The sequence below is a fragment of the Uloborus diversus genome, chromosome 7 (genome assembly GCF_026930045.1).
Source record: "Uloborus diversus isolate 005 chromosome 7, Udiv.v.3.1, whole genome shotgun sequence".
Lineage (NCBI taxonomy): Eukaryota > Metazoa > Arthropoda > Arachnida > Araneae > Uloboridae > Uloborus > Uloborus diversus.
The window spans coordinates 153,178,309-153,193,406 of record NC_072737.1 but is presented as its reverse complement, the minus strand read 5'-3'; the positions used below and the strand labels follow the sequence as shown (position 1 = coordinate 153,193,406).

The window sequence follows — 15,098 nt, the reverse complement described above, 5'->3', positions numbered from 1 at the left end:
TAAAGCATCCTTCCTCCGCTTTTCTTTTTGGTTTGACTCTGTTTTTCGTTCCTGCAACATCGACTCACGTCATTTTTTTTCATATATGAAGCTGACCCATCCCTTAGGACATCTTAAATCCCTGCAATAGACTGTCTTGCAATAATCTACCTTGTATTCTTTTTCAAATTCATTTCATGTAAGGTGAAAATCTGTGGTTGAATTCGCGGGAGCTCCCCCGAGACCTTCATGTAAATGATGGTCGGAAATAAAAGATGTGTGATGTGCCAAATCTGTGTGAAGTTTTGTTATTCATTTACAACTGTAGGGTAAGTCAAACTTTTTCTCTTTGAGTTCCATGTAGGTAGCAAACATTGTGACATCCTGGAGTTTTGCGGAAACACTTAAAATACGATCGGGCTAAATTTTTTTCCTCATTTTGTTTTTTTTTTTGTTTCAGTTGGTGGTTCGTTTTCTAACAAATTCGAAAGAATAAACCACTTTACCACCACAAGTGGTGCCGTGACCAGGATGATTTGTTTCATGCAAATTGCTGTTTGAAGTTTACTTTGTCCTTTTTCAAGTTTTGCTTTTCCGTGATGCTAGCTACATTGTTTAGCTAAAACTTGTTTTTATTTGTTTTCATTATGTGTAGAAAGTTTCCACATTAATGTGTAAAGTAAATACATGACGTTTTTCACGAGTTTGTCTCCTTAAGCCATGGTTCCCGATTTTGTCAAATATTAACTGTATTCTGAAACAATACAGTGTTCTCTAACTGATCGTATCTTTTTTCTGCTTGTTCAAAAAAAAAAAATCGTAATTTTTGTTGTGTTTTGGGCAGTTAAATTTAAATGCAACAATGCACACATCAATGCCCTGCGTTGAAAAATCGTATAGTCTACGTAAAAAAATTAAAGATGTTAAAAATTTTTGTTTTGCCATGTGTTTATTCAAATATATCATTGCACGTGGGTTATTTTGTCAAGATCAATCTTCAAAACAAGTAAAAATTTTGTTTAAATGTGTCTGGTGTTTCCTTTACAGATAAAATGATTTTGACGTCATCATAATATGGACTTTAAATATTCACGTGATGAATATGTCTGTTATTGATATTCTTGGTGATTTTGTGGTGTCGTGTATTTTTGATGTATGTCATATAGTCCCTTGTTTTTTATATATGTCATATGGTCATGTGTTTGTGGATACTTTCTGGCAACCGTCATTCTGTGTCATTGACTATCTCACTGGGTTTTGTTTTTTTTCCATTAGGCATTTAAATGGTGACTTACCCTTTTATGTAAATTTTTGTCTTTTATGATATGTAATGCGTGGGTTTGTTGTTGCAGTGTTTTAAATTTTTTCGCGGACAATTTAATTTATTTTTTTTCTCGTTTTTTTTTCTTCCTCTTTCACCGGGTATAATGTGATATAGTAATCACATATATTTTCTTAGATTTGCGTTTTTATTTCATGTGTTCTGATTTTTTATTTAATGGCGTCGTTTCCGAGTTTTCGGCAGCCATGTTTTCCCTTCTTCCTCCCGTGATGTGTTGTCTCCCGCCTTTTTCGCTCATTGGCCGTAGGCGTGGCCTAGTTCGGTGATGTTATTTTCCCCCGTTCCCATTCGCTACGCTAAGTGACGCCGCATATGAATATCTGCTTTTCGCGCAACCGCGTGGGTTTTTAGTTGGGATGTTTTCGGAAATTTCGAGTCTAGTCGAGTGCTAGCGGTGACCATGTGATGCTGCTTTCTGAGGAGCTTGGACGCTAGACCTGTGAAAGGTCATCTCCCGAATTAACGATGATGGGGAGTACGAATCTTGATCCATCCGTTCAACAAATGGTGTGATGATTTAATTATCGATACAGGTGCTGATTAGCCCTGTCAAATACCTAAAATGAGCTATTAGTTAGTAAATTCTGCTCAATATGATAGTCAAGTATCCAGATTTTAAAAAAAAATGGCGACGTCCACGTTTTTTGTTCCGACAATGATGATTGAATGTACATCTCGAAGTTTTTAAGTCCACCCCTTGTTTTTCTCTTTGTTCCAAATTAATGATGGTGGCATCTGCATCTGGATATACCGTGCGAAACATGAGCGGTATGCGCACCCGAATCTGAAGTTAATTTCTGACGCCTGCATCGCCATTTTCGTGGGGAGATGTGGTTCCCTTTTTCATCGCCAGTGATAGTCCCCAGCTCCAGTGATGCATCACTTCATTCGTTCCGCTAAAGTATAATGTAAAGCATCCTTCCTCCGTTTTTCTTTTTGGTTTGACTCTGTTTTTCCTTCCTGCAACATCGACTCACGTCATTTTTTTTCATATGTAAAGCTGACCCATCCCTTAGGACATCTTAAATCCCTGCAATAGACTGTCTTGCAATAATCTACCTTGTATTCTTTTTCAAATTTATTTCATGTAAGGTGAAAATCTGTGGTTGAATTCGCGGGAGCTCCCCCGAGACCTTCATGTAAATGATGGTCAAAAATAAAAGATGTGTGATGTGCCAAATCTGTGTAAAGTTTTGTTATTCATTTACAACTGTAGGGTAAGTCAAACTTTTTCTCTTTGAGTTCCATGTAGGTACCAAACATTGTGACGTCCTGGAGTTTTGCGGAAACACTTAAAATACGATTGGCCTAAATTTTTTTCCTCATTTTTTTTTTTTTTTTTTTTTTGTTTCAGTAGGTGGTTTGTTTTCTAACAAATTCGAAAGAATAAACCACTTTACCACCACAAAAATAGTAAACTGAAAGAACATAAACTAACTTACTCTTATATCCCATAATCTAATATCGCCTTCATGAGAAGTTGCAAGTGTATGAGAATGCGTTTTGTTCCACTTGACTTGAGATGCGCCAGCTACAATAAAAATGCAAAAAATGTACTGCACACTTACACATTAAAACAATGCCATAAGTATTGAATTAGTTAACCTGAAATTAAAACTTACCAACTGCAGAGAGAGATATGAATGGTTTCCTTGATTCACTATAAAATGAAACAATATAAAATACATTGCACTGTGACATAAAAATCATAAAATTAGTATTTGATTTTTTTTTTTTTTTTTGTTTAAACTATTATTATTTTCTGACAAGTAAGGAAAAAAATCATTTATGGCAAAAAATAAAAAAATGAGGTTTTGAAACCAAAGATTTAAAAAAAAAATGCATTTTTTTCTTTAATTTAGTACTAATTTATAGTTCCCTAACTATGGTCAAAACTTTTGATTTACTAATTCATTGTTTTTAATGTTCAAGATAAACTAATGGCTCATTCAACCAAAATATGCTCTCAAAAGTAATGCAGTTGGCTAAAGATCTTGATTTGCAACAGTAACATAAGAAAACAAAATGGTGAAAAAAATTTTTGTCCAAGAGGTCATCATTATCCTTATTCTTACTGGTGTTATCATTAGACCCATCTGTTCTCAGAAATTTCAACACAACATATCTTCCTGCTTACAGAAATAACATTTGATAGTGTAACTAATGTTAACATCATTAATTATTCATACCCTGTACTCTCGTAACAGCAAATACCCATAGAAAAAAATAAATTTTGAGTCCTGATTTGATTTCCATTACATCGTTGAGTTTCATTACAGTGAAGTTCATGTTATAACAAACAAAATTCGTGTTTCTTTGAAGTTATAACTGGATTTCATTGTATTAACATTCATACAATGTTAATACAATGCCCTCTGTAATTTAAACTGAGAATTTTTACACTTTGACAGCAATTTAAAAGCTTTTTTTTTCCAAAAATGTGACGTCGAAAAAAAAAAAGAGTTGTTAGGGCAATCACTTGATAAATATCTAGCCATATTGAAGTTTTTGGTAGCGAACTGAAATTCGGCATATTACAAAACTCAGAACTGTACTTGTCTTGTTATTGTCCAATTTTGAGTCCTATACTGTACTTACTTTTAATTATAAAGTTTTAAAAAGTTAGAATTTAAAACCCTTCTGTTCTTTCTCCTCCCATGAAAAACATCGGCATTTAAATGATTTTATAAGGCACATGAACTGATTTTCTTTCCAAGTTAGCATCAGCCAATGGCTATTTTTTTTAATGATCAAAGTCAATGCATTGCTATTTTGCATTCTTGTCCAGAAAAAAAAAAACATTGTAGGTCACCACGTTTAGGGACCAACACGACTCTTTGCAATCACCCAAAAAATACTTTTAGTGACCACTGGTGAATGGCAGCCATAAGTCTTATCCTTTACAATGAATCAAACCCTGGACTTTATAAAGACAGTGTCTTCATTTGGGAACAATTATTCTAGCCAAAACTTTCAGCAATAGTCCAAAACAAAAATTCAGTAGGTTCCAGAAAAAAGAATACACAACCTTAGTAAATTTTAATGACTTAAAATGTTAGAGATAAAATACATTTTTTTAAACATTTAATCCACAGATTATAAAAGTAATTGCTATACTATTTTTCAATAACAAATTAATTTGCTTCCAGTGTCGCTGGAAGCTGATCCCCCCCCCCCTTCCTTAAGTGAAGTTACTGATATATGGTCTGCATTTTTCTAAATTTTCTACCACTAAGGCTGTATGTAACACAGTTGAAACTAAGTTCTCAATTTAAATAAGACACAAATTGCCAGCTATAAATAATAAATACTTACCGAATGTCCCAAAGATGAATAAAAGTATCAATGGATGCAGTAGCCAAAATATTATTTTCAAAAATAGACCAATTCATGTCACTGAAAACAAAAATATATAGTTTTGCATAAGTTTTCAACAATTTTACTGAGGCATACAAATATGAGAATTTGTATCGAATAAAAAAATAGGAAAAACAAATAGGAGAATTTGTCATCAAGTTTTTCCAGCAAATGTTTTATTAAACTGGAGATGATTTTTACTTCTCAGTATGCATTTAGTCCAAAGATCAGCAGAGATCAACTTGCTTATAACATCCCACCAGGGGGGACCGGAGTTGGGCGACGTTTAGGAGGACGGGCCGCTTATCACAGTAAGGAAAAAATGCTGCCTCAGTAATGCAAAATGGTTGCCATATCAGCAACAATCATGTTGCTTATAGCATCACTTTTGGGAGGAGCGGACTGGACTGGAGGAGGACCGGCTGCTTATCCAAGTAAGCAAAAAATGCTGTCTCAGTATTGCAGAAAGACTGTCATAACAGCAACGATCATCTTGCTTATTACATCACCTCCGGGAGGAGCGGAGTGGAGGCAGACGGGCTGTTTACCCCAGTAATAAAAAAAAGTTGCCTCAATAAAGCAAAAAGGTTGCCATATGAGCATCACTTATATTGCTTTTCTCATCACCTTCGGGAGGAGCGGATTGGAGGAGGATGGGCCACTTACCCAAGTAAACAAAAAATACTGCCTCATTATTGTATAAAGGTTGACGTATCAGAACAGATCATATTGCTTATAACATCATTTCCGGGAGGGAAGGGGGGAGCTGGGCAATGTGGAAGCCAATGAGTCACTCACCCAAGTAATCAAAAAATAATGCCTTAGTATTGCATGAAGGTTGACAGATCAAAAAAGATTTTCTTGCTTTTCCATCGCTTCCAGGAGGAGCCGAGTTGGGCGACGTGGAAGCGGATGGACCAGTTACCCAAGTAATCAAAACATACTGCCTCAGAATTGCATCGTTGACATATCAGAACAGATCATCTTGCTTTTACATTGCCTCCAGGAAGAGTCGCATTGGGGCATTGGGTGATGTGGCCCAAAATAACCAAAAAATACTGCTACCGTATTGCAAGAAGGCTGACATATCAGAAAGGACCTTCTTGTTTAGCCGCTCATATAACTTCCGGGAGGAACGGAGTGCAGGGGGATAGGTTGCACGCATCACTATCGGAAGGAGCAGAGGGGGTTGACATGGCAGGGGATGTCATGTTTATCATAGTATGAAAACGTCAGGATATTCACACATACGACAGTGTGAAATCAATCTCTAGACAAGATAAGCTTGCTTTTAAAATCCTACATACACATTGTCATGACGGTACGAAATCAGTACACAAGAAAGTTTTTTCACTTTAAACTCAAAGATAAAATTTCATTTTTTAACTATTTCTGTTATTCTTCAAAACTGATTAATTTTAAAGCCTAAGAATATTTTCTTAAGGCTGACATATGCTGGGAAATTTATATCAAGACATTTTGTTTGTAGCATCCATAATTTGATTGTATATAATGAAAATTTCTGCATTAATTTTGGAATACTTGATTTTTTTTTTAAGTATGCTTCTCCATGGTATTTTAAAGACATAGAACTCCTAATTGAGAATCATTGAGGAAGTTTTAATAGAACATTAAAGAGTAAAAATAACAAAAAAGAGAGAAAAAAGTAGAAAATAAAATAAAGTGCCAGGCAGCAGAGCTTTACCTCCATTGACTTGATTGAAAAGGACCAAAAATACAAGGAATGCTGTGTAAATTTAATTCTGCCCATGATCAACTATCAAGGAAGGCCAACCTGTTCTATTGTCTAGGGTCTGGTGGGGGAAGTGGTAAATGAGATAACATGGGCATAAATCAAATAATGAGGGTAATTTGTTAATTTCAGATTTTAACAATTAAGAACTATATTCTGAGATCAAAACTTTGAAACTGGCAGTACTTAATTTCATGAAAAAATTCGCGTTGTGTTTACATGAAACATTTAAAAATATGAACACCTCTTTTAACTTCTTTGTAAAATTTCGTTTTTTTTAATTTTTAGCGGATCGGTTCTGCAGGCAACTTTCTGAATGTTTCTAGAACATGTCTGCATAAACAGCTAAGCTGGATTCTTTTTATATAATACTTTAGAACAACTTAAATAAGATGGGGTAAAGTGTTCATAGTACGGATGTGTCGTTCATGAACCAACGGGTCAAGAAGAATGAATCCTTAAAATGAACAGATCCGTTCGTTCACGTAAGAAATGAATGACCATTCCTTCGAACGGTGAGCAGTTTGGAACATTCTATCGATGCACTTGCGATAAAATGTTTTTTTTTTTTCAATTACATCCATCTTTAATTTTTAACTCTCAATCAATCTCAAATTTCCTTCTTCTCAGGGCAGTACAATATATTTCAGTACAAAATAGTTGTTTCTTAAGAAATTTCAGCAAGAAATGAGGCTTTATTAATGTCAAAAAATCAAACTTCAAAAATAGTACCAAAGCTTACCTAATAGATCTTGTATGAGCTTTAAGTGATCCAGTTTGAGTTATTTCACCTTTATTCCAAGCATACAGTTCAGTTCTTTGGTTGCACTAAAGAGAAACAAGACACATTTAAAAAAATAATAATAATAATAAGTTAAGATCTTCTCAAGAAAACACAAAACTTTTTACCATGAAATAAAACATTCTGATTTGTAGTGTTCCCGCTAGGCTGTTTTTGAAGGGCACAGCGCCCTGCCCTTGTCCATAACAGCAGAATGCGTCCTGCCCTTCTTTTAGATCGTGAAATGTGCCCCGCCCTTTTCAAAAATAAGAAATTGCACCTTGTGTTTTTGAAAAGATGCCTCAACCATCGTTTCGACATGCCGCGATATCGGGGCAATTTTATTTGTCCAGCGATCGCCTGCAAAAACGCTCATGTCTTATCTTTGTTCCCAGAATTTCACATTTAAAACAGCCCCATAAACAAAAGAGGAAGCAAATATCTAGGCAAAGAGGGGATGAGATTCTCAGAATTCAAACAGTCTTATCAGTAGGAAACAAAGGCATGTTCTTCCCTTCTACTGAGGGTGGGTTTTTGAAAGGTTGTGGGAAGGAGTAGGGTCTTCTGGGAAGGGAGAGATCTTTGTTGCATTCCTTCCCATCGTTGATCTTCTGAGAATCAACAATGAGAGAGGGAATAGGACATTTTCCTAACATTTCAGCCCTTTGTGTCCGTTTTTCGTCTGCACGTGGAAATTAGGCTTAGCTAATTTTAGCGCATTGCTAGTGATTGTGTAGCAATCTTTTCACATCTGTTTCTGGAAAGTTAACTCTGGAAAGTCTGATTGTTTCCAAAGAAGAACATAGTACAAAGCTTACTGGGCTAAAATGCAAGGGTATTTTTTTAATATCTTGGATTTTTAACCCCCATCCCCCCCCCCACCCCAAAAACCCCTTTGAAATGGAAACATCGCATTGACAGGGCTTTCATTCAATTCTTTCCTTTTTGCTAAGTATTTTTATTATCTTTGTATATGTGTGTGTGTTGTGTGTGTGTGTGTGTTGTGTGTGTGTGTTGTGTGTGTGTGATTCATATAACAGATTATTTAAAACACTTATTGACGTAATAAAAAGCATACTTTTGACATACTTGTGCTTTTTACTAACTAAAATAATCTTGCACTGTTTCTTTTTCTTTTATAAATATTATGCAATTGATTTTTTAAAAAAAATCACAAAATTAAAATGCCGAAATATTAAATTTTCACAAAAATTGTCTGAGATAAAAATCTTAGCTTGGCCCAAGCTGCTTATGCATTGCATTTAGGAGCGCATACATCTGCCAACACATTTGTGTTATGAATTTGAAATCCAAGACTAGGAAATAGAGCGCAAATAAAGTCTTTTTAGTTTTGCAACTTGCTACCACTGCATTCTTGAAGCACTGCACACAGTATTTTAAGTTAATTATTCTATTTGAAGTGTAATATATTTAAAAAAGGAGAATTTACACTCATCACAATTTTGATGTCTACTAAAATACTTAATGGCACAATGCACATTACTAAGCAGTTTCTTTGCTAGGAAGGGGAGATCAGTAATTAAATATTGTTCTTCTTAAATTGAAATTCAAAGGGTTTTGAAATGCCTAGAAAAAAATTTTTTTAGTCTTATAGATAATTAAAATTATGGCCTGAAAAGTGGTGAAAAACACACAAAGTCAAGTTTTAGCATTAGCTAAATGTTCCTATGGAGTGTGGAAAATGTGCTTAGCTTACTTGGCATTTGTGTGTGGGGGGGGGGTTGAGCTAACTCTATTCTGAAGACAAGTGCATTTTCTGGATGAAATCATTTTTAATATAAAGTCAGTGATGGCGATTAAGGCGGGGGAGGGGGGGGGGGCATGGTGCAGAATAGACTGTTTGAATTTTTGCAAGGTGCTGTAAGTGTTATTTCTCCTCTTAATTTTTATTTTGGGGGGGGGAAGGGCGCTCAGTACTTTTTGAGTGGTGCATCATTGGTCTTGGCTGGGGGGGACACCACGTTGAAATAGTGCCCTTTTTTCAAAAAGTGCCCCTTTCAAAGGCTAGCACCCTGCCTTTTTTTTTTCTAGAGTGAACACTACTTTAAATAATTAAAATAAAATTTTATGAGATTTATATAAAACTTTTCTATTCATGGTAATGAGAATACAATACATTTGCCACTTATTTTGATTCTAAAGCATTAGGTTTTACAGGATTAAAATTTTTTATTTCAAAAACTTTGATAAATGTATTTTATAGACCATTTGAAAATAGAACTTTCACACACAGAGAGAGAGACAGAGAAGGAATGTTAAATCTGAATTCAAAGCAATTTTCTATCAAAGCTGAATTACATTTTAAATTAAAGTTAAACTTGGCTATTATCTCAATGACGTTAAAAAGTCTTGTCAACAAAATTCCCACAGGTGGCGATGTACAAAAAAATAATTATTTTTTGTGCATCAAAAATGTAAAAAGCCTGTGTGTGAATCCTGGAAATGATAAATGATGAAAATTGAATTATTAATAAAAACCAGGGTTGGCAAGTTTTTGGCAGCTGGTGGTTTTAACCAAGGTTTTTACTGTCATGTCAAAACCCCTTTCAACATGGTTTCAGACATAAAAGTCAAACACCCCATGAATTTATGTCTGAAACCTACCTAAAATTAATACAGTCGGACCTCCATATATCGAAGTAGCAAATTTCCAAAAAAAAATTCGATATATAGAAATTTCGATATATGGAAACAATCTTATTTTATCATAAAATTCTCCTAAAACATTAAAATAAAAGCTAATTTTCGTGTATGAAACCCAATTTATAATTTATACGAGTATAGGATTAAATGAAAGTTAATGATTAAAAAATTAACAGAAATTTCATTTTTACTCCAACCATACATCTTCATATTCTTTGGCAATTCAACTTGATCGCAACATTAGGGGATTTTCGTTTTAACAATGTGATCGAGAGAAAAGTAAAAAATCAATCTACTTAACTTGAAGGATTTCTACTGAAGCTAAGAAGACTAGAAATGATAATCAACAAACAAAAGGGATAATTTGAAACTGAATTTACAGTGTAACTGGTTCCAGCTAAGATTTGAAATAAACTTGAGGGGATTTAAGAACTTCAGAACGGAACAACGACTTAACTACATACCCTTCAACCCGATATTTCTTATGAGTTCCGCAGCAACATTTAGTGTGAACCAGGGGCGTAGCTAAGGGGGGGGGGGGTTTTGGGGACAAAACCCCCCCCCCTAAACGTTAGTCTCAAAAAAAAAAAGAGAAAAAGAAGAGAGAAGAGAAAGAAAAAAAAAGAAGAAAAGGAAAAAATTCCAAGCGATCATATGTATATATATATATATATATATATATATATATATATATATATATATATATATATATATATATATATATATATATATATATATATGTAAAAGAAGTAACCCCCCCCCCCCGAAAGTCGGGTCTAGCTACGCCACTGGTGTGAACTTAATTTTCTCCTAACCTTTATTTTTCATGAGACAAACAGTCTAAAGTGGAAAAAAAATCTACGAATGTCTCGAAAAAAATTTCGATATATAGAGATTTTTTCGATATATAGAAACAATTTTTCTATATAATGAACATAGAAATTTGATGGGATTTCGATATATAGAAAATTTCGATATGTGGAAGTTCGATATACGGAGGTTCGACTGTATTAACTAATAAAATTACCTTAACAAGTTATCCTTAGTTTTACAAATTTTGTTTTCAGACATTTAAGGAAACTTTTGACTGTTTTAGATTTTTTAAATGATGAGCAATAAAAAACATAATGCTTCACAATAACTTCTGTAGAAAAAAAGCGATAAATGAAGCTAAGTATATTAAAAATATATATACTTAGACTATTAATGTAAATATTTTTTTTCTCTTGAAGAATGTCCCAAAATAACAGTTTTTAAGCTGTTTGTACACTAAGTTCATTTCTAAGTTTAGAATAAATCAATCCACAACTTAAGAAGATGCTCTCAATCAAAATCAAACTACACGAGCTATATTAGTTCTTCTAAAATCATCCTACCATGTTCTTGCTTAAAGTATGGTATTAGAATCCCGGTCTGAGACGTTAACTTCCAAGAACGTCAAAAGATATGAAAAACTTAAATGAATTTAGTTGTTATTTCAGGCAAATATTTGCTCATTTGAGAACAAAGAATATAGAATAAGTTTTTTTAAACTAAGTTCAAAAGAAAAAAATGTATTGTCAAAAATATTTAGACAACTTAAAATTAATCATTGAGTACAAACCGACTTTTACTTTCACCAAAATAGAAAAAACATCATAAATCCTGATATGAAGCATGAAGTGAAAAAGGGGGCGCTTGAAACAAGGGCGAGCACTCAGACCACAGGTCGATTGTACTGTCCCCTAGGGTGGTTCAAAAATACATGTAAAAAAAAAAACAAAAAAAAAACTGGTAGCTAATACCAGTATTAGCCATTGTATTAGCTACCAGTTAGTTTGACACTCTTGGCTTCCTTAAGAGGTTTTCCACCTCCAGCTCACTCACTTTCCTATGCCGCGCTGATGAGTGCTAATAAGCATGAAACTGCAATCCTCGGCAGGAATTGATTGAGCTGGCGGTGTATTTCATGTATTTCTGCCTTAGCCTTGGCTATAGGGAGGTAACTTACTGAACATACCTGCCTGGCCTTCAATCTTCGAGTTGAACCGAACCATTGCTTTGGTCACTCATCTGGTCAGTGCTAATTTTGTATTAGCTACCAGTTTGTTTGGCACTCTTGGCTTCCTTAAGAGGTTTTCCACCTCGCGCTCAGTCACTTCTATGCCGGGCTGATGAGTGCTAATAAGCATGAAACTGCAGTCCTCGGCTGGAATTGACTGAGCTGGCGGTGTATTTCATGTAAATATTTGAATTATCAGCGGTTACCCAGCCGCCCTATTCCACGGATAATCGGGAGTTTACTGTAATTGTTTTAATTTAAAAAATATTTAGAGCCTCTTTAAAAATCGTATTTAACAGTTTTCACTATTTTTTACAGCATGACAAATTAATTTAAAGAAAAACTTATAAACTTATTTTAATTAAAATTAAGAATTTAAATTTCAGCTAACTCAATACATAGTGTAAATTATAGTTAAATAATTTTTCAGCATGAAAATCTTGCGTTTATAGAAAATGTCACTAATGACTACATATTTGACTGTGATGTTAATATTTGAGTTTTCGACATGTTGCATCAAAAACGGGTTGGACTTTAAAGAAAAAAACCCTGGTAAAAACTTGCCTTTCATTCATTGGAAAAAAAAACATGTATTAAGATTACTTTCAAAATTAAGAATTAAAGAAAGAATTTGGAACAAAAATGATAATAAAAATAATTTCAAGAATGAAAAATCCAATGCTTACTGCAAGTGCAAAACTTTCAATTTGGTGAGGGTTCCACTCAGCTGTTGATACATCCCATTTACTATGACGACTGGTTTTGTGCACAACAAGCGAAGGTTGATCTAAATTTATAACAGCCATATGTCTGCGTCTAAGTATAAAAATATATTAGTACAATAGAATGAAAGGAAAATTTATAGAAAAGCAAATTTGTGGCAAGAAGTGTATTATATTATAAAGTTATGAAAAAGGAACAGCTGGTAGGAAACTTTTGCTCAAATTAGAATAACATTTAACTTTTTTTTTTTTTTTTTTTTTGAGAAAATTAAAATGTTGTCTTTCTTTTCTTTTTAACCCATTTTTTCAAACAAACTCTGCACCTAATATTTAAAAGTAAGTTTAGCATCATGAAATTTATAAAGATTTTACAAAAAAAATGTGCTGTAGATTTCTTGACCCATGCTAGGTAAAAGTATCATTTTTCTAGAAAATTTAAACAAATGTTTACAGCAAATTAAAAGTGGCAAATTTCTATAAATATAAGTATCGCTTGAATGCAGAATACAAAATTTCTTATATAAAAAGATAAAATTTTTAGATTCAAATAGGCAAACAAAATTTTTCATGTCAAATTCTTAATTCATTCAGTTATTATATTTTAATTTCATTCTTTTCAAAACAAATATTATTCCAAACTTAATGCATCATTTAAAAAATGCTCAATGCATTCTATCTAGATGCTGTTGAATGTTCCAACTGTACAGGTAACATTTAAGCTAAATGAGCATAAAACCGATGTTCTTTCCATTATAAAATATAGTACAAATATATATTCAGTGCAATATAAATTTGGGAGGGGCGGCGGCCGGGGGGGGGGGGAATAATGCAAATGTACTGAAAATTGGTTTTAAACCACTTTTTTACTGGTGAATCCACCCAATCCTCAAAGTCAGTTCTTCTAAACCTTCTTTTCAGTACTTTTCTATTTAAAGTACATCATTTGGTTCCTTTTTATTTTGGGGGATTTTAATTTATTTATTGCTATTGTAAACTAAAAATATCTTAGTTGGCAACATTGCACAACTTGTATTTCCACATTCTGCAGTTGATATACATGTAGATATCCTCATTCGCTTTATTCAAATTTTGTACTGTCACCAAGCTGTGGTGGATCCAGATGACCCTGTTGGAAGGGGCGATTTAGTAATGCATTATGGGGGGAGGGTGACTAAGGAAAATAAAATTTTTAAAAACTTTAAGAACTTAAGCACGACTTTTTTTTTTAAATACAGTAGTACCTCCTGTAAGGGACACCTCCGAATAAGGGACACCTCTATTTAAGGGACACTTTTGCTGGTCCCAGTCCCTTTGAATAGAGACTCCAATGTATTTACCTCTCATTAAGGGACACTCTATTTAAGGGACACTCAAAGAAACGAAAAAACAAAAATTAATGCATAAATGGATAAAAAATATTGAATTTTCTAGAATTCAAGTTCCACTTTTTCTGAACAAACTAACTGGGGAATAATTGTATAGGTTTCAAAACATAAACAAAGAAAAAGTACTATTATCACACTAAAATGTTAGCTGAAAACTACTCCCAAATGCTTTCCCCATTCATGTGGGTTCAGCACTGACAACTTGAGCACCGCCCTTGACATTTTCTATTCATAACAGGAAAGTGCATACTATTGCTCTAGAAGGGGCAAGGGGTGAAATTATCTGCAAGGTGTTTCTTACAAAGTGTGGATCTGGATTACTTCTGGTTGATTTTGCTTTTGTTCTCACCCTCACTCATACTCATCTTTTAAATTCTTATCTCAAGTTTTGAGAATGCCTTTGAAAAAGCTCCACAGGTGTCTCAGAATGTACACTGGTGTATTCAACTCTAAGCAGATTTCACTAGCAAGTCAGGGGGGAGGGGTGTTGTTCAGAAGAGTTTGATAAGGTTTCTTATGAGAAGGAAAAGGCTGTATGCATAGAATGTTGCTTACTAACAATCAAGAATGGAGAAGGCAGGGATTATCTTGACTGATTGGCCCAGTAACTATTCTAAAAGGCTAAATTTAGATTCGGAAGGAAAAAGGAGATTTTCTGCTTTTAATGTCCTGTCACCAGTCAGGTAGGTCATATAGAGCTCTGTTGCTGAGAGGAATTTGTTTAGTTTTCAAGCTTTAATTCTAGCCATGGCTTCTAAAAGAAAAAGATTAACTTTGAAAGAAAAGATTGAAGTAATAAATGTGGCAGAAAATGAAAAACTAAGCTTAAGGGATTTAGGTGAGAAATTTAAAATAAGTAAAAACCAAGTAAGTAATGTGCTAAAGGAAAAAGAAGAAATAAAAAGATTGTGGATTACAAATTCAAATGAAAATTCTAAAACTGTTAAGTTTAGGAAAACTGAAGGAGAAGATATTGATCAAATAGTTTTTAAATGGTTTTCGGCTATTAGAGGAAAGAATATTCCAGTTAGTGGAGTACTGTTGCAAGAAAAGGCGAAAGAAGTTGCCGAAAGT

General features: G+C 33.8%; 1 protein-coding gene across 1 annotated transcript in view; it reads right to left on the bottom strand.

The window, feature by feature from the left end:
* LOC129225503 (GATOR complex protein WDR59-like) overlaps nt 1–15,098 on the bottom strand; it is an 80,398-nt gene that overhangs the window by 59,171 nt on the left and 6,129 nt on the right. Inside the window, exons 3-7 of the mRNA XM_054859931.1 lie at nt 12,604–12,733; nt 7,174–7,259; nt 4,637–4,717; nt 2,944–2,981; nt 2,764–2,852 (exon numbers count right to left, since the gene is read on the bottom strand). Of these exons, the coding sequence (XP_054715906.1) occupies nt 2,764–2,852; nt 2,944–2,981; nt 4,637–4,717; nt 7,174–7,259; nt 12,604–12,733 (424 nt within the window). The remainder of the gene's footprint in view (nt 1–2,763; nt 2,853–2,943; nt 2,982–4,636; nt 4,718–7,173; nt 7,260–12,603; nt 12,734–15,098) is intronic.